The following is a 20309-nucleotide window of genomic DNA, read 5'->3' as shown; positions in this document are numbered from 1 at the left end:
TGGAGGGTGAAATGTAATGGCAATAGATAAATAGATGCAAATTGACATAACTGGTCAGCTGCTCCTGAACCTCAGTACCTCAAGATGTTTTTGGCAATTATTGAATCGAACAATTGATATGTCACTTTTCATAAATTATTCACAATTTGTTCCAAAAGGAGAAACACTGTTTAAAATACTTGCCAGAAACCTGCTAACAGTAGCAATTTAAACCAGTAGATGGCAGCAGAGGATCCCCTATAATAAATAGTTGTGACTGTCAAAAAAAGCAGTACAGGCAACAGCATAGGGAAAAGTGGGATAGAAAGATAAATTTCATTTGTCTTTGAGGATTTGTCACAGTGAAAGAGTGAGTCGAAACTGTTAAATAAGTTTAAATGTTTTGGTAAAAGTGCTGACTGGGTTTCCTTCTTTGGGGTATCAGATATAGGCTAGTGAGTGCCTTACATCAGCGTGTCATGCTCATCATGCATTAAAAAATTGCCAGATATACTCACATGACTGAAGTTAGAGAACAGCTGGTGCTGGTGTCGATCTGTATCAGATGGCATGGCAGCCTGGCACAGCCGCCACCAGAGCAGAGGAGATGCCAAAGATAGCTGAGGTCTGCCCAGACCACCTACCCATGTTTATTGGCATGGTCCACCAGTGTGTGTGTGTGTGTGTATGTGTGTGTGTGTGTGTGTTTGCTGGCACCAGTTTGTGATTATTAAAAGGAGCGCAGCAGGTGTCTGCCATGAGACTTCTGGCCTTTACGTCATCGTTGGAGCCATCTATGCAGTCAATTATCGGTATTCATCTCCCACGTTCTTCTTGCCTCAGAGAGAAAATGCCTTTTGCCCCAAAACTGGACTTAAAGGGTCAGTTCAGACAAATCACACAAATCACAGTTGTTCTTATTTACCCATCATTGATTCTATCCCAAAATGTCCTCTTACATCGACAACTGAATAGGTTGATTGCCATTGACTCCCAAAACAACATATAATACCATTGGATAATTTCAGTTACAGACCTTATTTGTCATGTTGTTAAAGTAGTGTAGTAGTTTTAGGGAGGAAATTTTAATCAGAGGAGCCTCATGCCTAAACAAACTCAGTAAGCCAACTATCTCTGTTTTCATGACTGACTAAACTGAATAAAAACAAACTGACCTTAAATGACAACACAGTTTCATACTGTTTTACTGTGTTTATATGTGGCAGACCCTGCCACCTTTCTAGCTTCAAACAGTGCTCTGAAGACCTTATTTTCCTCTGAGAACAGCTTGTTTATTCAGTTATATATATAGTTAAATACATTTTTGTTTGTATTATTACCTCATTAAAATTGTGAATATTAAAATTCTGAGTTTGAATTTCTTCTCCAAAACTACATAGTGCTCCTTTAACGTTCTGAAAAGGCAGTTTGGTTAGGTTTGGGCTATAAATCTGTTAGATTTCGGAAAATATCATGGTTTGGGTTAAAATAAGTACGTTAGTTATGTAAAAGTTACGTTACATGATACATGATACATTGTATGAGTTAATATAACTCACTATAGACTTTTGTTTTCATACAGGACACGAACAGCGGTCTCTTCGGTGAAGACCTGTTTGTTTGACCCATCCAACCACCCCAGCTTCCTTCATCTGCAGACTTTGTCTCTCTTATACCACATAACCTGACTTCCTCCTTTGCGCCCCTTAATAATCACTACAGCCGCTAGAGGTAACTGTAAATATGACAGCAGCCAATTTTCTGGTGAGGACGGACTGATTGATCCATACAGAGAGTTTTGTTTTGTTTTCTCTGTTTATATAATTTAATTTAATATATTCAACATCTGAGGATGGCAGAGGAAAAAAAATGGCAAGAGTTATCAGAGTCGTTGGTGCAGACTTAAAGGGATATTTTTATCTTAAACCTCTGATGGTGGCGGGAAGAAATAGTCTGTACCACAACTCAGGTTAAACTTCAGTCTCTTGTTATTGTTTATGGATTCAAAGAACAAAATATGTGTAAATTAATGAGCTTTAGAGGTTCTGTTGGTGGATTTTGTCACCTTTGGTCAGAGACAGACTAGCTTTTTCTTCATTTTTCAAGCCTTCATGCTAGGATAAGATAACTTTGGCTACAGCTTCATTTTGAATGTGCAGATGTGGCAGCAGTATTAATTTTCATAACGAACTCTGAGAAAAAAAATCCAATATGTGTATTTCCCCAAATGTCAAACTACTCCTTTAATCTTCCTGTGGTCTTATACTAATAAAAATATACAGAATAGTATTTTATTGTGATGATTGTTGTTGAAATTTACTTAAAATTGTTTTTGTTTTTTTAAACACTGAAAGTATTAAAACGGATGCTGCAGCCTGTTACTCGTCATCGTCAGATCAAAGCTCAGACAACTTCGCTCACACACCCTCACACAAACACATAGCTGTGAGGAAGACAACTAGAACAGATGAACATCCATCCCTGCCTGGGTGCTTCCAACCGTTCTGTTCCTCCCCAGCCATTATACAGCACAGTAGGGGAAAAACAAATAAATTTTATTGCGAAACCCACACATAAGCTCAAAGTACTTGCTTGTGTGCACAGATTTATGTAGCCTGAAGTACTTCACATTCAGCAGACTGTGAAGGAATTTGACCTGAACATGGTGGCTGTCAGCCCATGTTTTGGTGACTGTGTCATGTACTAATATATATGGACTAACCTGAACCTAGAAGCCAATGATTTTTTTAAGGTAGACGGCAGGAAAACAACTGAAACAGTAGAAGGCTATTTTATTTCAGCCCGGTCACCAGAATGAAATGTTAGCATTTTACATTTCTGTTACGCACACCACAGAAATGTTCAAAATTTGTGCGTTTCATATCATGTCAACATTTCTACACTATGTGTCATATCAAGTTCAGATTACATGTTTACAAGCTGATATTTATTTTGAGAGGAGGAGGATACGGTGATGGAATGACAGCTGGACGAGACGGCTGCCAAGCACTTTTCGATACTGCATTTCAAAATTTGTAAGTGAAACCACTGTACATTTTGACAAGACGTTGGGATATTTCCAGCCCTGTTTGTGACGGCAGAAGCAGGAAGCCAAGATCTTTTCCTTACCCTAACCAAATGGTTTTTGTGCCTTAACCTAACAAGAGCACAAGCACAGCGTCGTCGCAACACAAAAATGAAAATGTAACCTAAAGAAATGTAACGTTTCAACGGATTTGTGGATTGCAGAAGCGTACATCGCCGACATTTATTCTGGCTTCTGGGTTTTTGTTATGTGATTCTCAGAAAAAGTCAATTATTTATTTGTTATGTGGAAATTTGAGAAAGAACAGTCGACTTTACTACAGCATGGCGGGTTGTTAGGCCTGTATAGAGAAGCACAGTCATTTTCCTCAAAACCTTGAACTGCTAAACTTAAATACAGTTTTGTAATTGGATGGTTTAGGGCTTAGGGAGTGTTGATAGTCCAATGCAATTTGGAAAGCAAAGGGTAAAGGAGGTCGCTCTTACACACACACACACATACACACACGCACATACACTCGTACCCATGCTATAAGAGCAGTGTTAGTAAAAGGAAGGGGCGCCTGACTAAATGATGTTTTCCCAGGTGGCCACAATTACCTGCGTGCAGAGTGTGTGTGTCCTCCTGTGGGTGCATGCACACAAGCCACAGTGTGTGTGTGTGTTTCCGCATGTGTGCGTCTGCGTGTGCATAAGAATTATCCACATGTTGTTTTTAGAGGATTCAGGTCTATTACAATTAGGAAGACATGAATCAAAGTCAGACTCCCACAGTTCTCTCCGCAGACCGCTCACAGGTAGAGAACCATCAGCTGAGCAGCGGAGAGTCAGACAGCGTTCCTGATGCTTTTCTTTATTATTACCACTTAGAATAATAATGTGCAGACAACTATGATACCTCAGGAACGTCCCGGGTTTATTTAACAAATGGCTATTCATTCAGAGCACTCACAAAGCCAAAGGGAGCACGATGATGGGTCACTGCATAGGGGAGCAGAACACAAGCTCTCACTGTTGAGTCATGGAGTTTATGAGAAGCCGAGGCTAATCCTTGCTGAGTGTGTGCATGTGCGTGTGTGTGTGTGTATGTGAGTGTGTGTGTTTGGACAAAAAGCCAGTGCCAGTCTGTTTGTGTGGAGGCATTGCAGGATTTCACTGAGGCAGTGAAACAAACACCTGCTTTAGTGCTTATTAAATTGAGGTAGTGTGTGTGTGTGTGTGTGTGTGTGTGTGTGTGTGTGTGTGTGTGTGTGTGTGTGCGTGAGCATGTGTGAATTAGCAAACATGTGTCTCATTATAAGCTGAAATCACTCACAGGTGACTTTGTTTATTTGATCTTAATTAAGCCTCCGCCTCTTCCCACATGGAAACCTGACCAAGACTTTGAAAAAAAAAAGAAAAAAGAAGAAAATCCCCTTCTTCTATTATATCCAAACATCGTTCCAAGGATTGTGGTCTAGAGGCCAGAAGACGAAGAAGAAGAGGAAGAAAGAAAAAAAAAACAGATTTGTCAAAACTGTGCCCGCCCTGATGGTTCTAACAACGTGCCATTTTTATCCACACTCCACCAAAACGGGAATACCTCCGAATACCGAGCACACATGGGCTCAATTATTATCCCATGGAATTCCGCACAAAGTAAAGTCGTCAATAAGGAAAATATTCCTCTAATCTGGGGTCTTCCTCAAGCTGGGTGTGAAGGAAATTTAGGGGGTCCCCGTTTTAATTGGGTCCAGATTCGACCACCCTATTGAAACAGGGCCGGGACAGTTTTTTTTTAAGCGGGGGTATTTTGTTGAGAAAAAAAAGGGAGTATTTTGGTTGTACGTGAATAAATGTCGGACTTTTCAGAGGGGGTTTCTGCAAACCAGATCAGACTGCTCCAGTGTTATAGGAAGCAGATGGACAGGACCAAGGAAAGAAAAACAGTGAGTCCCACAAGAGAGGAAGAGAGAAGTTCAGAGTGAAATATGTGGAGTTATGTGTTATAGGAATATGGGGAAAAGACAAAATGTTCAAACTTATTGATCAAAAATATGTGAATGAAAGAATTACACTACAGTACACTGAACCTGAACAGTAAATTCAAGTATCATCACCTTCATTTTTAATGAGTTTAGCATGCAAGGGCCACAGGTTTGACACCTTGAAAAACCACAACTCTCCATACACTCATATACTAACACACACACACACCTGTATTTTGACAGATTTATCTGGTGAGTCGAGTGACGCAACAACACTTTTCTCCCAGTGACAGCTTTGTGTGGCCGCAAGTGAAAGAAAAGGTGCGATACTACTGCACGCAAAACAAAGGCAGGGAGGAAATGGAGAGAGAAGACATTAAATTCAGCCACATCAAGCAACACAAGGTGCCCCCATGCTGAAAAAAATGCAGCAAATGTGCCCTCTAGGGTGCCTTTCCAGTGGAGAAAACGTGGTGAAGTGGCCTCTCTTCACTATAAATATATCATGACTTTCTGCGCGCTGGTGCCCCCCCACATACATGTGGTGCCCCTTTCGCCTCTGCCCCTCAAACATCCTCAGTCCGCCACTGCATTATGTGCAGATATTGCATCTAGAGTGCAACAAAAGTTCACACATGCTGCCTTATTTCACGTGCAAATTAAGTGGATAATTGATCCTTTTGGAGTTAAGGCATTAAGAGGGCATCAACACATAACACTGACGAGGACTTCAGGAACGGCCTTATTTTTCTTTACTATTACCGAGGTTTTTATTGTGCATTGGTTTTCCAGTTCCACGGCATGTTTTTGTTTCCCACCAGATGCAGATCCAAAACTTAAAACAGTTTCAATAAAAACTGAGCAGAAAGGTCAAACACTAAAAGAGCTTGTTCCTGTGTAGGAAAAACACTCTGCAGTGCCTTCATGCAGATTTAATCAGTATTTCACTCAAAATTTCCTGTCAGCAACATTTCCATGTTTATAGCTGTCCAACAAATCCCCTGCCTTCTCTTACAGCGGTCGCAGAGCGGGTAACAAGCTAATATTAGCCATAATCTCAAGCTTTCAGTTACACAAGCATTCAAAACAGCTAGCTTTGATTGTGTTTCAGTGCTGAGTGAAGTGAAAGTGAGGTGAAATGTAGGAAGATAGGCGTCTGTAACGTATCAGCTGTACTGCGATGGTTGGTTAAATGGTTTGCAGACAGCACTGAGGCAGGAATCAGTGGTGCAAATATGAATAAAACTGTGTGACCCTATTAACAGCGACTGAGCTAACAAACTTGCAAGCTAGGTACTGAATATAGCTAGAGAGCTTTGTATGGAAAGAAATGATGGACAATCCTGAGATGAAGAAGAAAAAAAAGGCCAGGGTGAGTAAATTACCCAATAGGCTACACGGAGAGCTCAGAGAGCTAATGTGACTGACTAGCACTAGCATGTTCTTAGCTTGGTTGTAATATTAACTTCTTAAACTGCATCAACCAAAACTGAAAGATCTTCATAGTCACTTTAATTAAGCTGGGGTTTATCGTTTATTTGATATTTCACTGTTTTATCTAGATTTATGCTCTTGTAAGTTTTTTGTGGTGCTTCGTATTCATTTAAAAATATTATGTGTTTTGCTACAATGGCCCCTGCACATAGGGGGCCATACTTAACGTCTGACTTCTAGTGTTTAAATCAACATTGTGACTATAACATTGCTGGTAAAATCATCTTATGACAGCTAACAAGTAGAACACAGATACAAGTTACCTTCCAAAAATTGATTTAGGTGAGACTGTAGAAGAAAATAATTGTTTTGAGTAGTATTATCTCATGTATAATATGTATTTCCAAATGTAGAAAAGTTTTGTCGCTACTTTTGCGAGATAAAAATAAAACCGTGAGGGTTTCTTGTCTGTGTGATTTTTTCTAAATAAAGAAGAATTTTCTCTCATATCCCTGTATTAAATTCACACTGATAGATCTGGAGATTAATATATTCGTGTGTGTATGAGGCTCATAGAGAGAGAGAGAGAGAGACTTTATACAACCCCACAACTTGAGAGTTTCATCATCAAAACAAAGGAAAGAAAAGAACACAGACATCCTCACCCATTCACTTCACCCTCACCCTCACCCTCACTCTCCCTCTCCATCCCCTTCTTTCTCTCTAGATGCCATTTGTCCACCTTGGTACTCTGATGCCCTTCCGGAGAGCCGAGTATCAGCTTTCTTCCCCAGCGGCCCCCAGCTCCCTCCACCATGCATTTTTAATGGACACACTCGTGCAGCGGACAAATGATTTTTATTTTTGACAGGGGAGGGCTGGCTCCAGTTACATAGGGATGGGGAGTAGGGGGAGCGTGCACGCACCCGAGTGTGCACGTTGAAGAACACACACACACACACACACACACACAGCATGGACACAACCGAGAAAGAAAGTCAAACATGACCCAGCTATTCTCTTAGTGATTAGAGACCAGAACTTTCCAAAAAATTAATAGCGACAACCTTGTTAAAGCAGGTATTTGTTTCCTATGTGCTTTACAAAACACACACACACACACACACACACACACACACACACACAAACACAGCACACACACACGTGCTACACTTACCATAAAGTGGTTGATTAATTCACCACTTGGATTATGATGGGCTGAAGTCCAGGATGATGAAAGAGGCAAGAAGCCCACCAAGGCCTTCATTAAACCAGGATTAGAGCCAGACTAAACCCATTAACTCTGGCTTAAAACCACTTTAATTCCAATCAAATCAGAATTAAAATTCACACTGTGAGACACTGTGCACCCTGCACATTGTGACAGCAGCGTGCTGTGTGCTAAACTGTCTGACCAAGTGTGTGTGTGTGAGGTAACTTAACATTATAATCTCTCCTGTTTGCCCCTAGATGGTGTAATCCGTTCATTGAGGGAGGAGAGATATTACTGAGTACCCTTAATAGAAATGATCGTATTACCAATAAAGTTCAGACTTAAAGATACAATATGTAACATTTCTCAAAAAACCCCATAAAAACTAGACCATTGATATATATTTTTGCTTTGTTTTGATTGAGAGACCCCAAGCAGCTTTTTGGCTTTCCTGCTGACAGACTTGACGATTGATACCACTATTTACATGTTATTCTTGTCAACATGAGGCTAGAGCCAGCATCAGGCTAGCTTAGCTTAGCATAATGACTAAAAAAATGAAAGTTGTCAAAACCAAGATATAACGTGTTTATTAGTGAGTTTTAGAGGCTCTGGAAGGCAGATTTTGTTACCTTTGGAGAGCTCCAGGCTAACTGTTTCCCTTTGTTTCCAGTCTTTGTGCCAAGCCAAGCTAACCAGCTGCTGCATGTAGCTGCATGGACGTGGAGGTGGTATTGATCTTTTTGTCTAACTCTTGGCAAGAGAGCCAGTAAATCAATTTCCCAAAATGACAAATTATATAGAGTTTATGATAAGAACCAAACTAGGTCAACGTGGTTTTAAGTAAAGGTTTTCAGAAAGCGAATACATTTCAGAGAAATTAGTAAAAATGTATCCTAACACAGCTTTTATGAAGACCTCTGTACTACTAAAGCTGCTATATATGGTTATTCATAAAACTAAAGCCGACCTAAATGCAGAAGTAAATATCAGATCAGTAAATGTAATTTGTTACTTTCCACCTCTCTTGAGAGGAAATGATGGAGGGAGAGCAAATGTTAGGCAGGTTAGCTGAAAGAGCATTCCCAGGTGTGACCACAGCATTCCCTCCATACACTTTAACAAACCACTGTGTGTGTGTGTGTGTGTGTGTGTGTGTGTGTGTGTGTGTGTGTGTGTGTGTGTGTGTGGTTGTGTGTGTGAGAATGTGTGCAGATCTGAGGTTTATAGCTCGTAGCCAAACTGGAGCTGAACCTCAGTCCTGCAGCCAATAACAACAACTTCTAACTGAAGCGCGCACACACAGACACACACACATGCACGGACTTGGTTAAACACATTTGCACTCTGAGAGGTGACAAGTGAGGATAAAATGATTTTCACTTGAACACACAATTTTTTAAGATATTTGATGAAAAAGTCAGCTAATCCAGGGTGACAAAATGACCGTGTCCTTGAAATAACGTTGAGTGTGCGTTGTTGGAGAGCGAAAGTGTTTTTTGGGTTGTGTGAGTGAGTGTGTAGTACTGAACGTGCATGTGTGTGTGTGTCTGTGTGTGTGAGGCCTTAAAGCTTTCCTGTTGGTATGTAAGGACATTAGCTCAGTTTCACTTTTTCCCCCTTCTCTTAATCCTCTTTCTCCTTCGATATAAGCTCCCATTTGAAGCTGGCAATGAAAGAGACTAGGCCTGATATCTGCTGAAAGTGTGTGTGCGTGGGTGTGTGTGTGTGTGTGTGTGTGTGTGTGTGTGTGTGTGTGTGTGCCTGTGTGTGTGTGAATCATATGATCAACAGCATTTGCATGCCTTAATATTGAGTATGTGCTTGTGCATCTGAATGAGCCTGTGTTTAATTAAGTGAACGAGTGAACGAGTGTGTGCTTGTGTGTGTGTGTGTGTGTGTGTGTGTGTGTGTGTGTGTGTGTGTGTGTAATGAGAGCCCCTTTGTGACACAGCAGTTGGCAGATAGAGGGGACTAAGTTACCCAAGCTCCCTTGGGGTATCCACATTGTGGAGGGCTGTCTGGGGCACCGCAGTGGTATGCATAGGTGAGTGTGTGTGTTTGTGCGTGTGTGTGTGTGTGCGCGCGCGTGTGTGTGTGAGTGCGCATCCCCTGACAAAGAAACAATGTGGTTCAGGGATGACAGGAAAGGAGGATGATAGCCTGAGGCAGAAAAAGAGGTGAAATGAATTTGGGGGCATGAAAGAGAGAGGAGATGATGAGAGGGACAGCAGAACATCGAAACACGATGTGTCAGCCATAAAAAGGGAACAGATTCGAAAAAAGTGTGTCCCACTACTACTGCACCAACACTTCAGAATGATAGATATCAGAATGAATTCAATGTTGCAAAATAAATCCAATAGAGGTATTTGTTGAGTTAATTTTCAAGCCTGAGAAGAAGAGTCACAGCACTGGATCCTGATTGGTCAGCACACCACTTCCGTCCTTCCTTCCTTCGTTTCTGTAGCTGCTTCTGGGCCCAAGAAACTTGAAATTGTGCGAATTTTAAACGTGTCATTACAATCATATGATCTTGAAACATTTAATCCTCATTTTCAGATATATACATATATTGAGCTTGTCTAAAATGTGCTTAAAGTTCATAAAATACATTTTTCTCATATTGTCTAATGCTGCAGCACCTCTATTCACCTGTTGTCTGAAAGCTTTCTTTTAGTGTCTGTCTCTTTAAGGCCTCCCTTTTGAATAGTGTCAACCTGCACAGAAGTTAATTTATGCTGCTTTAAGCCCTTTAAATGCCTCTCTGAAGACATTAAATAGCTGACATCATTTGATGAAATATGTTTTTGAATAAAAGTAAAGAGGATTTCAATGGAAATGTTGAGGCAATATTGGGTTAGCCTTGATATTGTAGGATGAACAGCTGCAGGATTTGACCAAACAGATGGCACACAGGTACGATACTAACACACACTTACACACACACACACACACACATGATCACACTCACCTGATGTGATGCATTAGCTATGAACACGTTACCTGTTGGTGTGAGATATGAGTGAACCACGGATGAGATTTAATTGCTGTTTGACATGCCCATTACTTTACTTTCTCTCCATCCTCTCCCTCCTTCTTGTTCTTTCTCCGTCTCCCCTCTCATCGCCAGCTCCATTCAGCCCGAGCTTGTTGTTTGAATGAGAGGAGTGGACCACCCTGGGGAGAAACGGGGGGGGATCACGTTACTCCCAAAAATGTAGAGGGCCTACAAAAGGGCCATGAGACATCAGGGTGAGGGAGAGAGGGCGGCGGAGAGAGAGAGAGAAATAGGAGAGGACATGAAAGAGTGCATTAGTGAGGGGGGAGGGAGAGATTGATTGGGATGGAGAGATGAGGGAATGGATAAAGAGAGGTGGAGGTGAGAGAAAGGAGGGGTGGAACGGGGTGAAGCACTTTTCTTTTTGTTGTAATGATCTATGCTCTTGTTTTCAGCATTGTATGTAGCTGCTTAATGATTTTCAAGCTCTTGTTTAATCTCTCTGTTTTTGTCTGACTTCCATCTCTTACTGTCTGCATATTTGTAACACTTTAAATATTTTACATTCAAAGGGAAATTACAGGTTTATACAACCTGAGTTTTAATATTGTATCTCTGGTCATCATTGCTATCAATCTGTAAGCAGGTAAGCAGGAGAACAGACAAATGCATGAACTGTGTTTCAACATCAGCCACGGAAAGACGGGACAAATCGTAAAGGAGAAGTTCACCCAAAAATGTAGTCATTATATACTCATGGAAATTTGGGTGAAGTTTCGTAGTCCTCAAAACATTTCTGGAGCTTCACAGCTTTGCGGCATGTTTGTGGACTACAGAAATGTTTTGTGGACTACGAAACTTCCCCCCGACTGTCCATCAGCGTGGGGGTGAGCAGATAATAACTGAATTTTCATTTTTGGGTGAACTGTTCCTTTAATTTGCTTTTTCCCTACAACATCTACTCTAGGATGAAGTTTGATAAAACTGTTTATGGCTGCGATTGGACACAATGTTTTTAGTTTAGTTTAGTTGACCCTTATCCTTAACCGTGGTCATTTAGTAGCCCAAACTCCTGAATCCCGGTCTTCAGAGATAAAGTCCTGCACTTTGTATGCCTACTACCCACTCAAGGCTGACCAGGAAGTGTAACAAGACTGTATCACTTCCTGGACTGGAAAAACAGTTTGCTTCAAAATGTGATTTACAGACAGACAGACTTGTTTTTGTTCAACGTTGACTTCCCATACTTAAAGAAATGTATATTTTCCTGTTTTTGGTTTCTCCACCAGTGAAAGCAGTTTGGATAATTTGGCTAAACCATAGATTTTTTTTTCCAACCATGTGCTTTTTGCCCCTTTCAAACTTCATTGCTGTGTTCCCAGATCTCTGCAATCACTTATGTGAGCACAATGTTGTCATAATGGACAGAAACAACAGCCAAAACTCTAGAAATGAGAGCCAAGTTGGGAAAAAAAAGTGGGATGGTCCTTTAAGTCAACGCTGGCATGAATGTGACTCATACACACATTTTTAAATCCTGCAAACCACTAACCACACTGATCGCTATCTAGAGTATCCATTCAAGTTTAATGTATACCTGTTGATTCAGCGGGACAGACATATATTATTTATGTGTTAACTATCCTGTATGACTCAGCAACATTATTGTAGATGTGCAATAGTAGCTGATGGAGCTGTATGAGGTAAAGGCCTTCTTCTCATTAATGATACACGTTGCATGTCAGAAGGTAGTGAGTCACACACATCACAGCTTCTTCACGCCACTGGATCCATCTTCTTATCTGTCACAGAAGTAAGTGCATCCTTTACTGAAGCTGCAGTTCCTGATAAATGCCCTTAGGAGGCGCTGTGAGTCAGGGCGTTGAGATTTATCTGTCGAGTCTAACTCTTCCTTTCGCCTTCATTGACATTTAATGATAATTATAACTTGGGTCACACCAGGGGCAGATGCACACCAACACACTCACTGGCTCACTAACAACACACACACTGACTGGTTAAAAACATGAAGACATTAGTGGTAACTTGATGCTGAGTGAGTATTGATCTACTCTCAGGGGGCTTAGAGAGTGAGAGAACACTAGACAGCACTTTATCACAGCACTTGACCATCTAGGCTGGCCAGTGCTGGTGTATGTGTGTGTCTGTGTGTATGTGTCTGTGTGTTAGAGAGAGGAAGAGGGAGCTTTAAAGGAACAGTTCCCCCCAAAATGAAAATTCAGTCATTATCTGCTGTTTCGCTGTGATGCTCCAGAAATGTTTTGTGGAGTACTAAACTTCACCTGACTGTCCATCAGCATGGTGGTGAGTGGTAAGAAAATGACTGAATTGTCATTTTAGGGTGAACTCTTCCTTTAAAAAAAAAAAAGTAGGTAGGTGTTTTTGTTTTTTGAAGAAAGCTTCAGCTTTATTTTACTTATGCACATTTTAAGCTTGTACAGCTTAAGGCTTTTCCTTCCTTTCTTTCCTTCCTTCCTTCCTTCCTTCCTTCCTTACCTCACCATCTCTCCCAACGTCCTCCTGTGAGGTCCTGACTGACACATTCAATCTGCATGTATAACCTTATACAGACCAGACAGAGTAGCAATCAGGCCAGCGAGTGTGTGTGTCTGTGTGTCTGTATGTGTGTGTGTGAGAGACCAGTTGGGATTTCATGATTATGATTGCAGAGGACACGTGCTGCTCAAATTCTTCAATGATTGCCTCCAAACGCAACATAAACGCCAAACACAACAATAAACCCTTCGAGAGAGAGAGTGAGAGAGAGAGAAATTACAACATCATATACTTGGAGTCCGTTTCTTGAAGATATCCAGACCGCAATAACATGAGCAAAAAGTGACCAAAAGGGACCTGAAAACAAGGAGCAGATGGAGAAACAGCCACATAAAAGTGCACGTGTGTGTTTCTGGCGTGTGTTCTTGTATCTATACATTACTCTGCACTAATTTAGATAATGATCACGGCGTACTCATGCAGCATGTCGTGCTCATTTCTGATTACATGCTCATCACATTTTATGCTTGTTTTCACCGTTATGTAACATATATCTCCACAGTCCCACGTCTGCGTTTGCAAATCCTTTCTCGACAAGCCAAAAGACACAAACATTTGCACACACAGTTTCCCTCAGAAGTCAAACTACACACAAACTCAAAGAACAAATGGTGCTGTATAGAACCTTTAAGGGTTCTGTAGCTTTGTACGTAAATATCTCAAACCCTTCATTGCCACGGTTGGCCGCATAATGTTTTAATAATTCTGCAGTTGCTATGATATTACGCTAATTCCACTACGACTAATTTAAAAAGAATAACTATTAATCTATAATATATACAAGTTTAATAACATACAATAAGTCAATTGCCTGTATCAACCTACATCTTCCACCTTAGGGTTCTATAGAGAACCCGTAACGATCCCCTTTTTTTCTTTCTGTGTTATGTATTTGTTCTGCCTCAGACCTTTGGCCCACTGACAAATCTCTCCTGTCCTGTTTGTCTCTCGTCTTCTTTCTAACTGTGTCTTAACTCGATATCTGCTCACTGTTCTGGCTCCAGTTCACAGCCACGTTGGCACTCTTATAACAGGAGATGTTCCGCCCTTTCATCTGTCGTTCATTTACAGCGTCCTCCTCACTCACTCCTGTGATTTATGAGTAGCACACTCACATGAATACACAGCACGTACACACAAATAGCTGTTAGGCCTTTTCGTTCATGGATTAAAAATCATTGATGTTAAATGTGATTGATTCTCTTTGTAAAGCTTTGGGACAAAACTGATTTCCTCACGGTAACAAAAACAATGTCCTGCGCTTTGAGAAAACCTCTGATGAATGTGTTTATTTCATCTGATTAGTAGAAAAATGGGATTTTCAGTAAAATAACATCTGACGTATTGTACTCAGCGGCTCCTTGGTGCTCTCTGGTCAACATCCAGTGATTGATCATTTAAAGGGGATTTTGAGGGGAAAAAAGGAAAGTTGGATATGCTGGTTTGCCGTCATTCCTTTGTGCTTAAGTAATGGTTTATACAAGACAAATGACTATTTGTAGACAGAAAAGTAAAAAAGACAACGGCAAGAAGACGGGTGTGATTCCAACATGGTTAATCTGCCAGATTGTTGCTCAGTTGCATTAAAATTAGCACACTTAGGGATCAATTTTGACTTAAACACCATATAAAATGACACGAACATCAAATTAGGCTGACATGAATTCAATCTAGGACAGAGGTATGAAAACCTGATGTACACTTTGCCCAATTAAATTCATGGATGAGTATCACTCTTTCTCTTCTAGCTCTCTCTAAAGATTGAATTTTGTCTTAAGGAGAGGAAAAGTGCCCTCATGACCACGCTCGAGCGAACACCGTCAGTCAGTCAGTCTCTGATTCATTAGTCCTGAGAAAAACTGCCCTCAGAAACACTCATCATGTGAAACATGCAGAGGAATACAGAGTGGATGAGAGACGCCTGTGCGCCACCTTCTCCCTCTATTTCCTTTCCTCCCTCAGTGTGTTTTCGTCTCTCTGTCCTTTTTCTCTTTTAATTTGGCCCCTCTGTTTGTTTTTCTTCATTCTTTCATTAGTTGAAAAAACATAGCAGGCATTCCAGCTGTAATACCAGTGAGATTCAGTATCAGTGTGGGGATTCGGACTCGTGTGTGTGTGTGTGTGTGTGTGTGTGTGTGTGTGTGTGTGTGTGTGTGTGTGTGTGTCAGCGGCTAACACAGAGAAAGATAGAGAGAGAGAGAGAGGGAGAGAGAGAGAGAGAGAGAGAGAGAGAGAGAGAGAGAGAGATGGCAGTACACTGGAGACATTAAGCATTGCCTCATAATGATTCATCCCTGTGCTATGTGTGCATGTAGGCAGCCACACAGGGGCATCATGGGAAAACTGGAGATTCCTAATGAAGACGTTCAGACTGACCGTGTGCTGCAATATTTTTTATTTTGTTATTTATTTTGTTTTACATTCACGTTACATAGATCAGAAGATCCATATTACTGCAGACACCCTGGACTCCGTGCATGATTGGTAACTGCACAATAGCATAATAACTGTAACTATTTCCTCCACTGCACAAGAGTTAAGCTGACATGAACCTGAAAAACAACCAAAGCTCAACAACAGTTGGCTTCATATACATTTTGGTTAATATTGAAGGATGTACAATTATATTCATTCACACAACCCAAAATCACACATTTACCTCAAAGTGAATTTTGTGAAAACTGAACACCCTCTTTCAGCTAACAAACAGTTCAGGTTGGGAAAAAAAACCCCAAATCAAGTAAACATAAAAAAACAAGAAATACTGAATTAAATATGATAGCTTAATATGAGGCTGATCAAAAATATTTACATGATTAATCTCTTTCAACAGATCCTTACATTTGGCTGTACATCAACCAGCTTGTAATTAATTTAAAACATTCACTGAATTATTTTAAATTATATCAAACAGATGTACATTTATACTGCACTTCCAAAATGTTTGGGTAGTCACAAGAGTTTAGAAAACTCCTCCAGAACTAAAGCAAAAATTATAACTCTGTTTTAATACACTGTGTAGTACTCCTCATGACAAGTAACCTGAACTTCATGTGTAAAATCATATCATCGATCATAGACATCAAAAGGTTACAGAGATAGGCCAACATTTACTCATCTGTACTGAAATCTGACAAAAATAAACTTAATATGGAAAAGTTCAAAAATATATACATATCACACAATAATATAAACTTTATGTGGCAACAAGTTAAAGATTTGCCAAGGGAGGTCACATTGTGAATCGTTAAGGCTAATATGGCCTCAGTTTGTTGTTTGACCTCTGCAGTAATGCAGAATGTTTATCTGGGTTTTCTTATTCCCACTGACAATTCAGCTGGAAGGATTTTTGCATTCTCACCAAAGTATGGAAAGACTGGCTCTGTGAAAGTGTGTCTGATGGTGTGTACAAGTGTTTTCTTATCAAGGTCAAAAAACGACAGTATTCCTTGGTCATAATCTAGCTGCACTCTGACCTTTTGGGGAAATGAATTTTCAGATACAATTTTCACATAATCCCTTGGAGTAAGTTCACGCAGAATGTCGGTGCAAACACACATGTAGATGCCCCACATCTTTGGACAGATTGGCCACTTGGTTTTAGTAGCCACACCAAGAGCCCAATAACCCCCCACCTCCACATCCCACCAGTGTTTACCAGAGTTAAATCCTCCAGAGCCAAGAGTTTCTTCGGCACTCAGCCTTTCTGGATTTTCAGGATGCGGCTGACTCTTTACGCTTTTTGTTGAACGGGTCATGAGTTCTGATATAGTCAATAGTGAGTTGCCAGTGTTGGGGTCCAGAATTACAGGTGCTTCAGACAAAGAATGGAAGCAAAAGAGAGAAAATATGTTGTTTTTTTTATGTTTTACTAAAAGCATTGCAGTGTGCTCATAGAACTGCCTGGTGGTTTGTTTTAACAATAAAGTTGATCAGTTACCTGAACTTGTTACTGCAGATTAAAATGTAATTTAGGCAGAAACAAGATAATTGTTCTTACTGTATTGGATTTTGTTCCTCATCTTCATCCAGACTGTGAACAACAGGTTCCCGAGGTGTTTGGCCTCATCGATCAGGGCTCCTGATGGAATCTCTGGTTCTGGCAGGTTGCACTGTGATCTGAAAGAATATCAGGCAGCTACACATTACTAGTCAAATATGTTAAAATACCCCACATTGTTAAGGTTTTTATTTGGCACAAGGTTATAAGTACCTTAAAGTTACAATCCACTGGATTTTCATCAGATCAAACTCATTTGATATATATGTGGGTACAGTGGCGGTCCTAGCTTGCATGACACCCTGGGTGAACCTCACCTTCATAACTTTTTATTAAACTAATATTCACATTATTATTATGACTGAAATGTGCTTTATTTGGAAGCAATTTGTGATGTGATTGACTTTAGCCTACTAATTGCATTAGTTGTGCACTATTAGATGAATCTAAAATGAATGTATACATACAAATACAAATGTATTCATTTTGGTTTGCAGTAACTGGGAAATTTTCATACTCATATTTATTATTTATTAACAATACACTGTCCACACTGTCTATAATTACACTGTTTATATTTGTACATATTATGTATATACAATTCTATTTCTTACCTTTTTATTATATTGTTTATTTTTTACTATTATTATTGCTTATTGTTATAATGAACTGTCCTTTGGCTGCTGTGACGCACACATTTCTCTGTTTGCGGGACTAATAAAGGAATTCTGATTCTGATTCTGATTCTGAATCTGAATCTGATTCTGAATCCCCTGCTTCACCGCTCAACAGCACCAGTAAGGAGAGCTGAGGTCCAGAGGTGAACCTATCCCCCTCCCCCTCCCCCTCCTCTTCTTCCACAGCCTCTGTCTATGAGACTTACTCAGCAGCAGCAGACGCACCTTTACAAAACAGAGGGTGCCCAGCCGCCCACTCCCCACAAGGCAACATGACATAGCTGACTTGACGTGTAAATGAGCAATACAAAAACCGGATGAAATGAATCCAAAGATGACGAGATAAGCCAAGAGGTGGCTGCTACAGAGCCGGTTACTGTGGGCGACTGTCTGCTCTGTATTTTTTTTGTTTTTTTGCAGGCACTCATGCTGCCCCTCCACGAATGCCGCCCTGGGCGGCTGCAAATACTGCCCATATGAGGAACCGCCCCTGTGTGGGTAATACTAGTTTATGACACTTTACTTTGATGGTCATGACTGGTATTTTTTGACAAGCCACACAAGAGTTACGAGAGCTTATGCTTTAGAAACTCATACTGGTAAAGGGGCTTGACTACAACTAAAACAATGGAAACAGAGAACGGAAGATATGCATACACAGTATTTTTCTGTCTTTTTTCCAAATTGGTGTTGGGTTAATTTCCCCAGTACATACAGTACTGGTCCCAAACTACCATCAACCTGCTTCTGCAATGTTGCAGTCGACACTTGAAATGCTGACTATCATTCATTTGGGCTTTGATAGTGAACAGAGAGCAACTTACCGCTCCATAGTAGATTTGATATTCTGTCAAACAAAGAGAAAAAAGGAAAACAAATCAACACCTCTAATTCTGTTAAATATTCAATATTAAGATAAGAACAGTAAGTACCAGCATAAATGAGATGTCTTCAGCCCTCATCTCCTTCTCTACGGTTTCAATTGACTGTGTGAGGGAGGAGATCTCTGCAGTCAGATTTACAATCCTGATCTTCATTGCCTCAGTCTTGAGCGTCGCCTCTTTCCTCACTGCATCAATCCGAGCAGCCTCCTCTGCTCGCAGGAACTGGTAAAGCTTCTGAAACTCCTCTTTGATCGTCTTCTCCGTCTGCTGAGCCTGGAGCTGAGGAGAAACAGTTTGACTTTTAGATCGAAGCATCCAACAACATGCTGCTTTCTGCCTCCACGACCATTATGTCTGTGACTTACCTTGATGTGGCTCTCCATTTTATCACAGTTGAGTTTATTTGTTTTAAATAAGCCCAGTTTGCTTTTTAAGGTGATCAGTTGAACCTTGAGTTGGGTCTTCAGGGACATAGTAAACATATTAAACAGTGGATTAGACACAGGTTGCCTGCTGTGCAATATAAAAAAATATTCCAGAGACTGTGTCAAAAATATCACATCCAAAACCTTTCTCGGTTGTTTTTATTAAAGTATACATACTACATGTATTTTCTTACTCACCCTTTGGGATTCTGCTGCTTCGTTGACGGGGATAAAGTTGTGTTTCTTATGTTTTTGTGAATCCCGACAGACCAGACAGATGAGCTGTTGGTCGTCCTGACAGAAGAGCTTAAGTTTCTCACTGTGCACAGTGCAGATCTCTTTAGAGTTAGCTCTCTGACTCCTCTCTTGTCTCAAGGCTTCAGACAGGTTCCTCAGTGCCAGATTACGTGGAGGCTGACCCTTTTGAAAGATTTCCTTGCAGACCGGGCACGTCTGCTGTCTACTCTGTCTCCACCACTCCTGAAGACAGGACTTACAGAAGCTGTGACCACACAGCAAGAGAACAGGATCCTTAAAGATATCACAGCACACAGGGCAGGTGCACTCCACTTCAGACGGTGACGTGTTAGCAGCCATTCTGTTGATTTCTCCTGTGGTTGTCAGGCCTTGCTTGTCTCAGACAGACAACTTTACTTTCACTTTCACAGATCGTCTGTTATTTGCTCAGCCAGTGCTCAGGTTCAGTACTTTTTGTTGCAAATAGTTTCAACAAACACTCATAAATTCCACGTGACAAAAATAAAAGTCCTACTTACTGGACTGTCCTCCTTATTTTTGCTTACAAATACTTCACCACAAGCGGCCTTTGGTGCTGACTGCCTGTGACTTCTTCCTGTTTTCTGAGAAAAGAGGGAGGAGTTGTTCCTTTTTTTTTTTTCATCTCTGCAGTCCTGTCCTGCAGCAATTTTCCAGTGTCATGCTGAGTTTCAAAGTTATGAAATCACACATAACTTGTCTTATCTCATTTTGACTTGAGCGGGAGAGAGAGAGAGAGAGAGAGAGAGAGAGAGAGAGAGAGAGATAGATAGATAGATAGATAGATAGATAGATAGATAGATAGATAGATAGATAGATAGATAGATAGAT

At 40.6% G+C, this 20309-nt stretch overlaps 1 protein-coding gene across 1 annotated transcript; it reads right to left on the bottom strand.

Moving 5' to 3' along the window:
- Positions 1–15588: 15588 nt before the first annotated feature.
- On the bottom strand, positions 15589–20073 carry LOC141018087 (zinc-binding protein A33-like). Its single transcript, XM_073492965.1, has 6 exons — positions 19401–20073; positions 19143–19238; positions 18826–19056; positions 18718–18740; positions 17217–17335; positions 15589–17030 (listed from the first exon to the last, which is right to left on the bottom strand). Exons 1-6 carry the CDS (start codon positions 19797–19799, stop codon positions 16519–16521), a joined length of 1380 nt encoding a protein of 459 aa, XP_073349066.1. The 5' UTR covers positions 19800–20073; the 3' UTR covers positions 15589–16518.
- Positions 20074–20309: the final 236 nt, after the last annotated feature.

Source organism: Pagrus major, chromosome 22 (genome assembly GCF_040436345.1).
Source record: "Pagrus major chromosome 22, Pma_NU_1.0".
NCBI classification, from domain to species: Eukaryota; Metazoa; Chordata; class Actinopteri; order Spariformes; family Sparidae; genus Pagrus; species Pagrus major.
This window is presented reverse-complemented; position numbering and strand designations above follow the sequence as displayed.

Bases quoted from the DNA above. Each gene is read 5' to 3' on its own strand.
- LOC141018087 (XM_073492965.1), bottom strand. From the start codon at position 19,799: ATGGCTGCTAACACGTCACCGTCTGAAGTGGAGTGCACCTGCCCTGTG. The intron at 19,057-19,142 runs GTAAGTCACAGA...GTTTCTCCTCAG, and splicing joins AAATGGAGAGCCACATCAAG to CTCCAGGCTCAGCAGACGGA. The intron at 17,031-17,216 runs GTAAGAACAATT...CTTTGTCTGAAG, and splicing joins GAGGAACAAAATCCAATACA to CACCTGTAATTCTGGACCCC.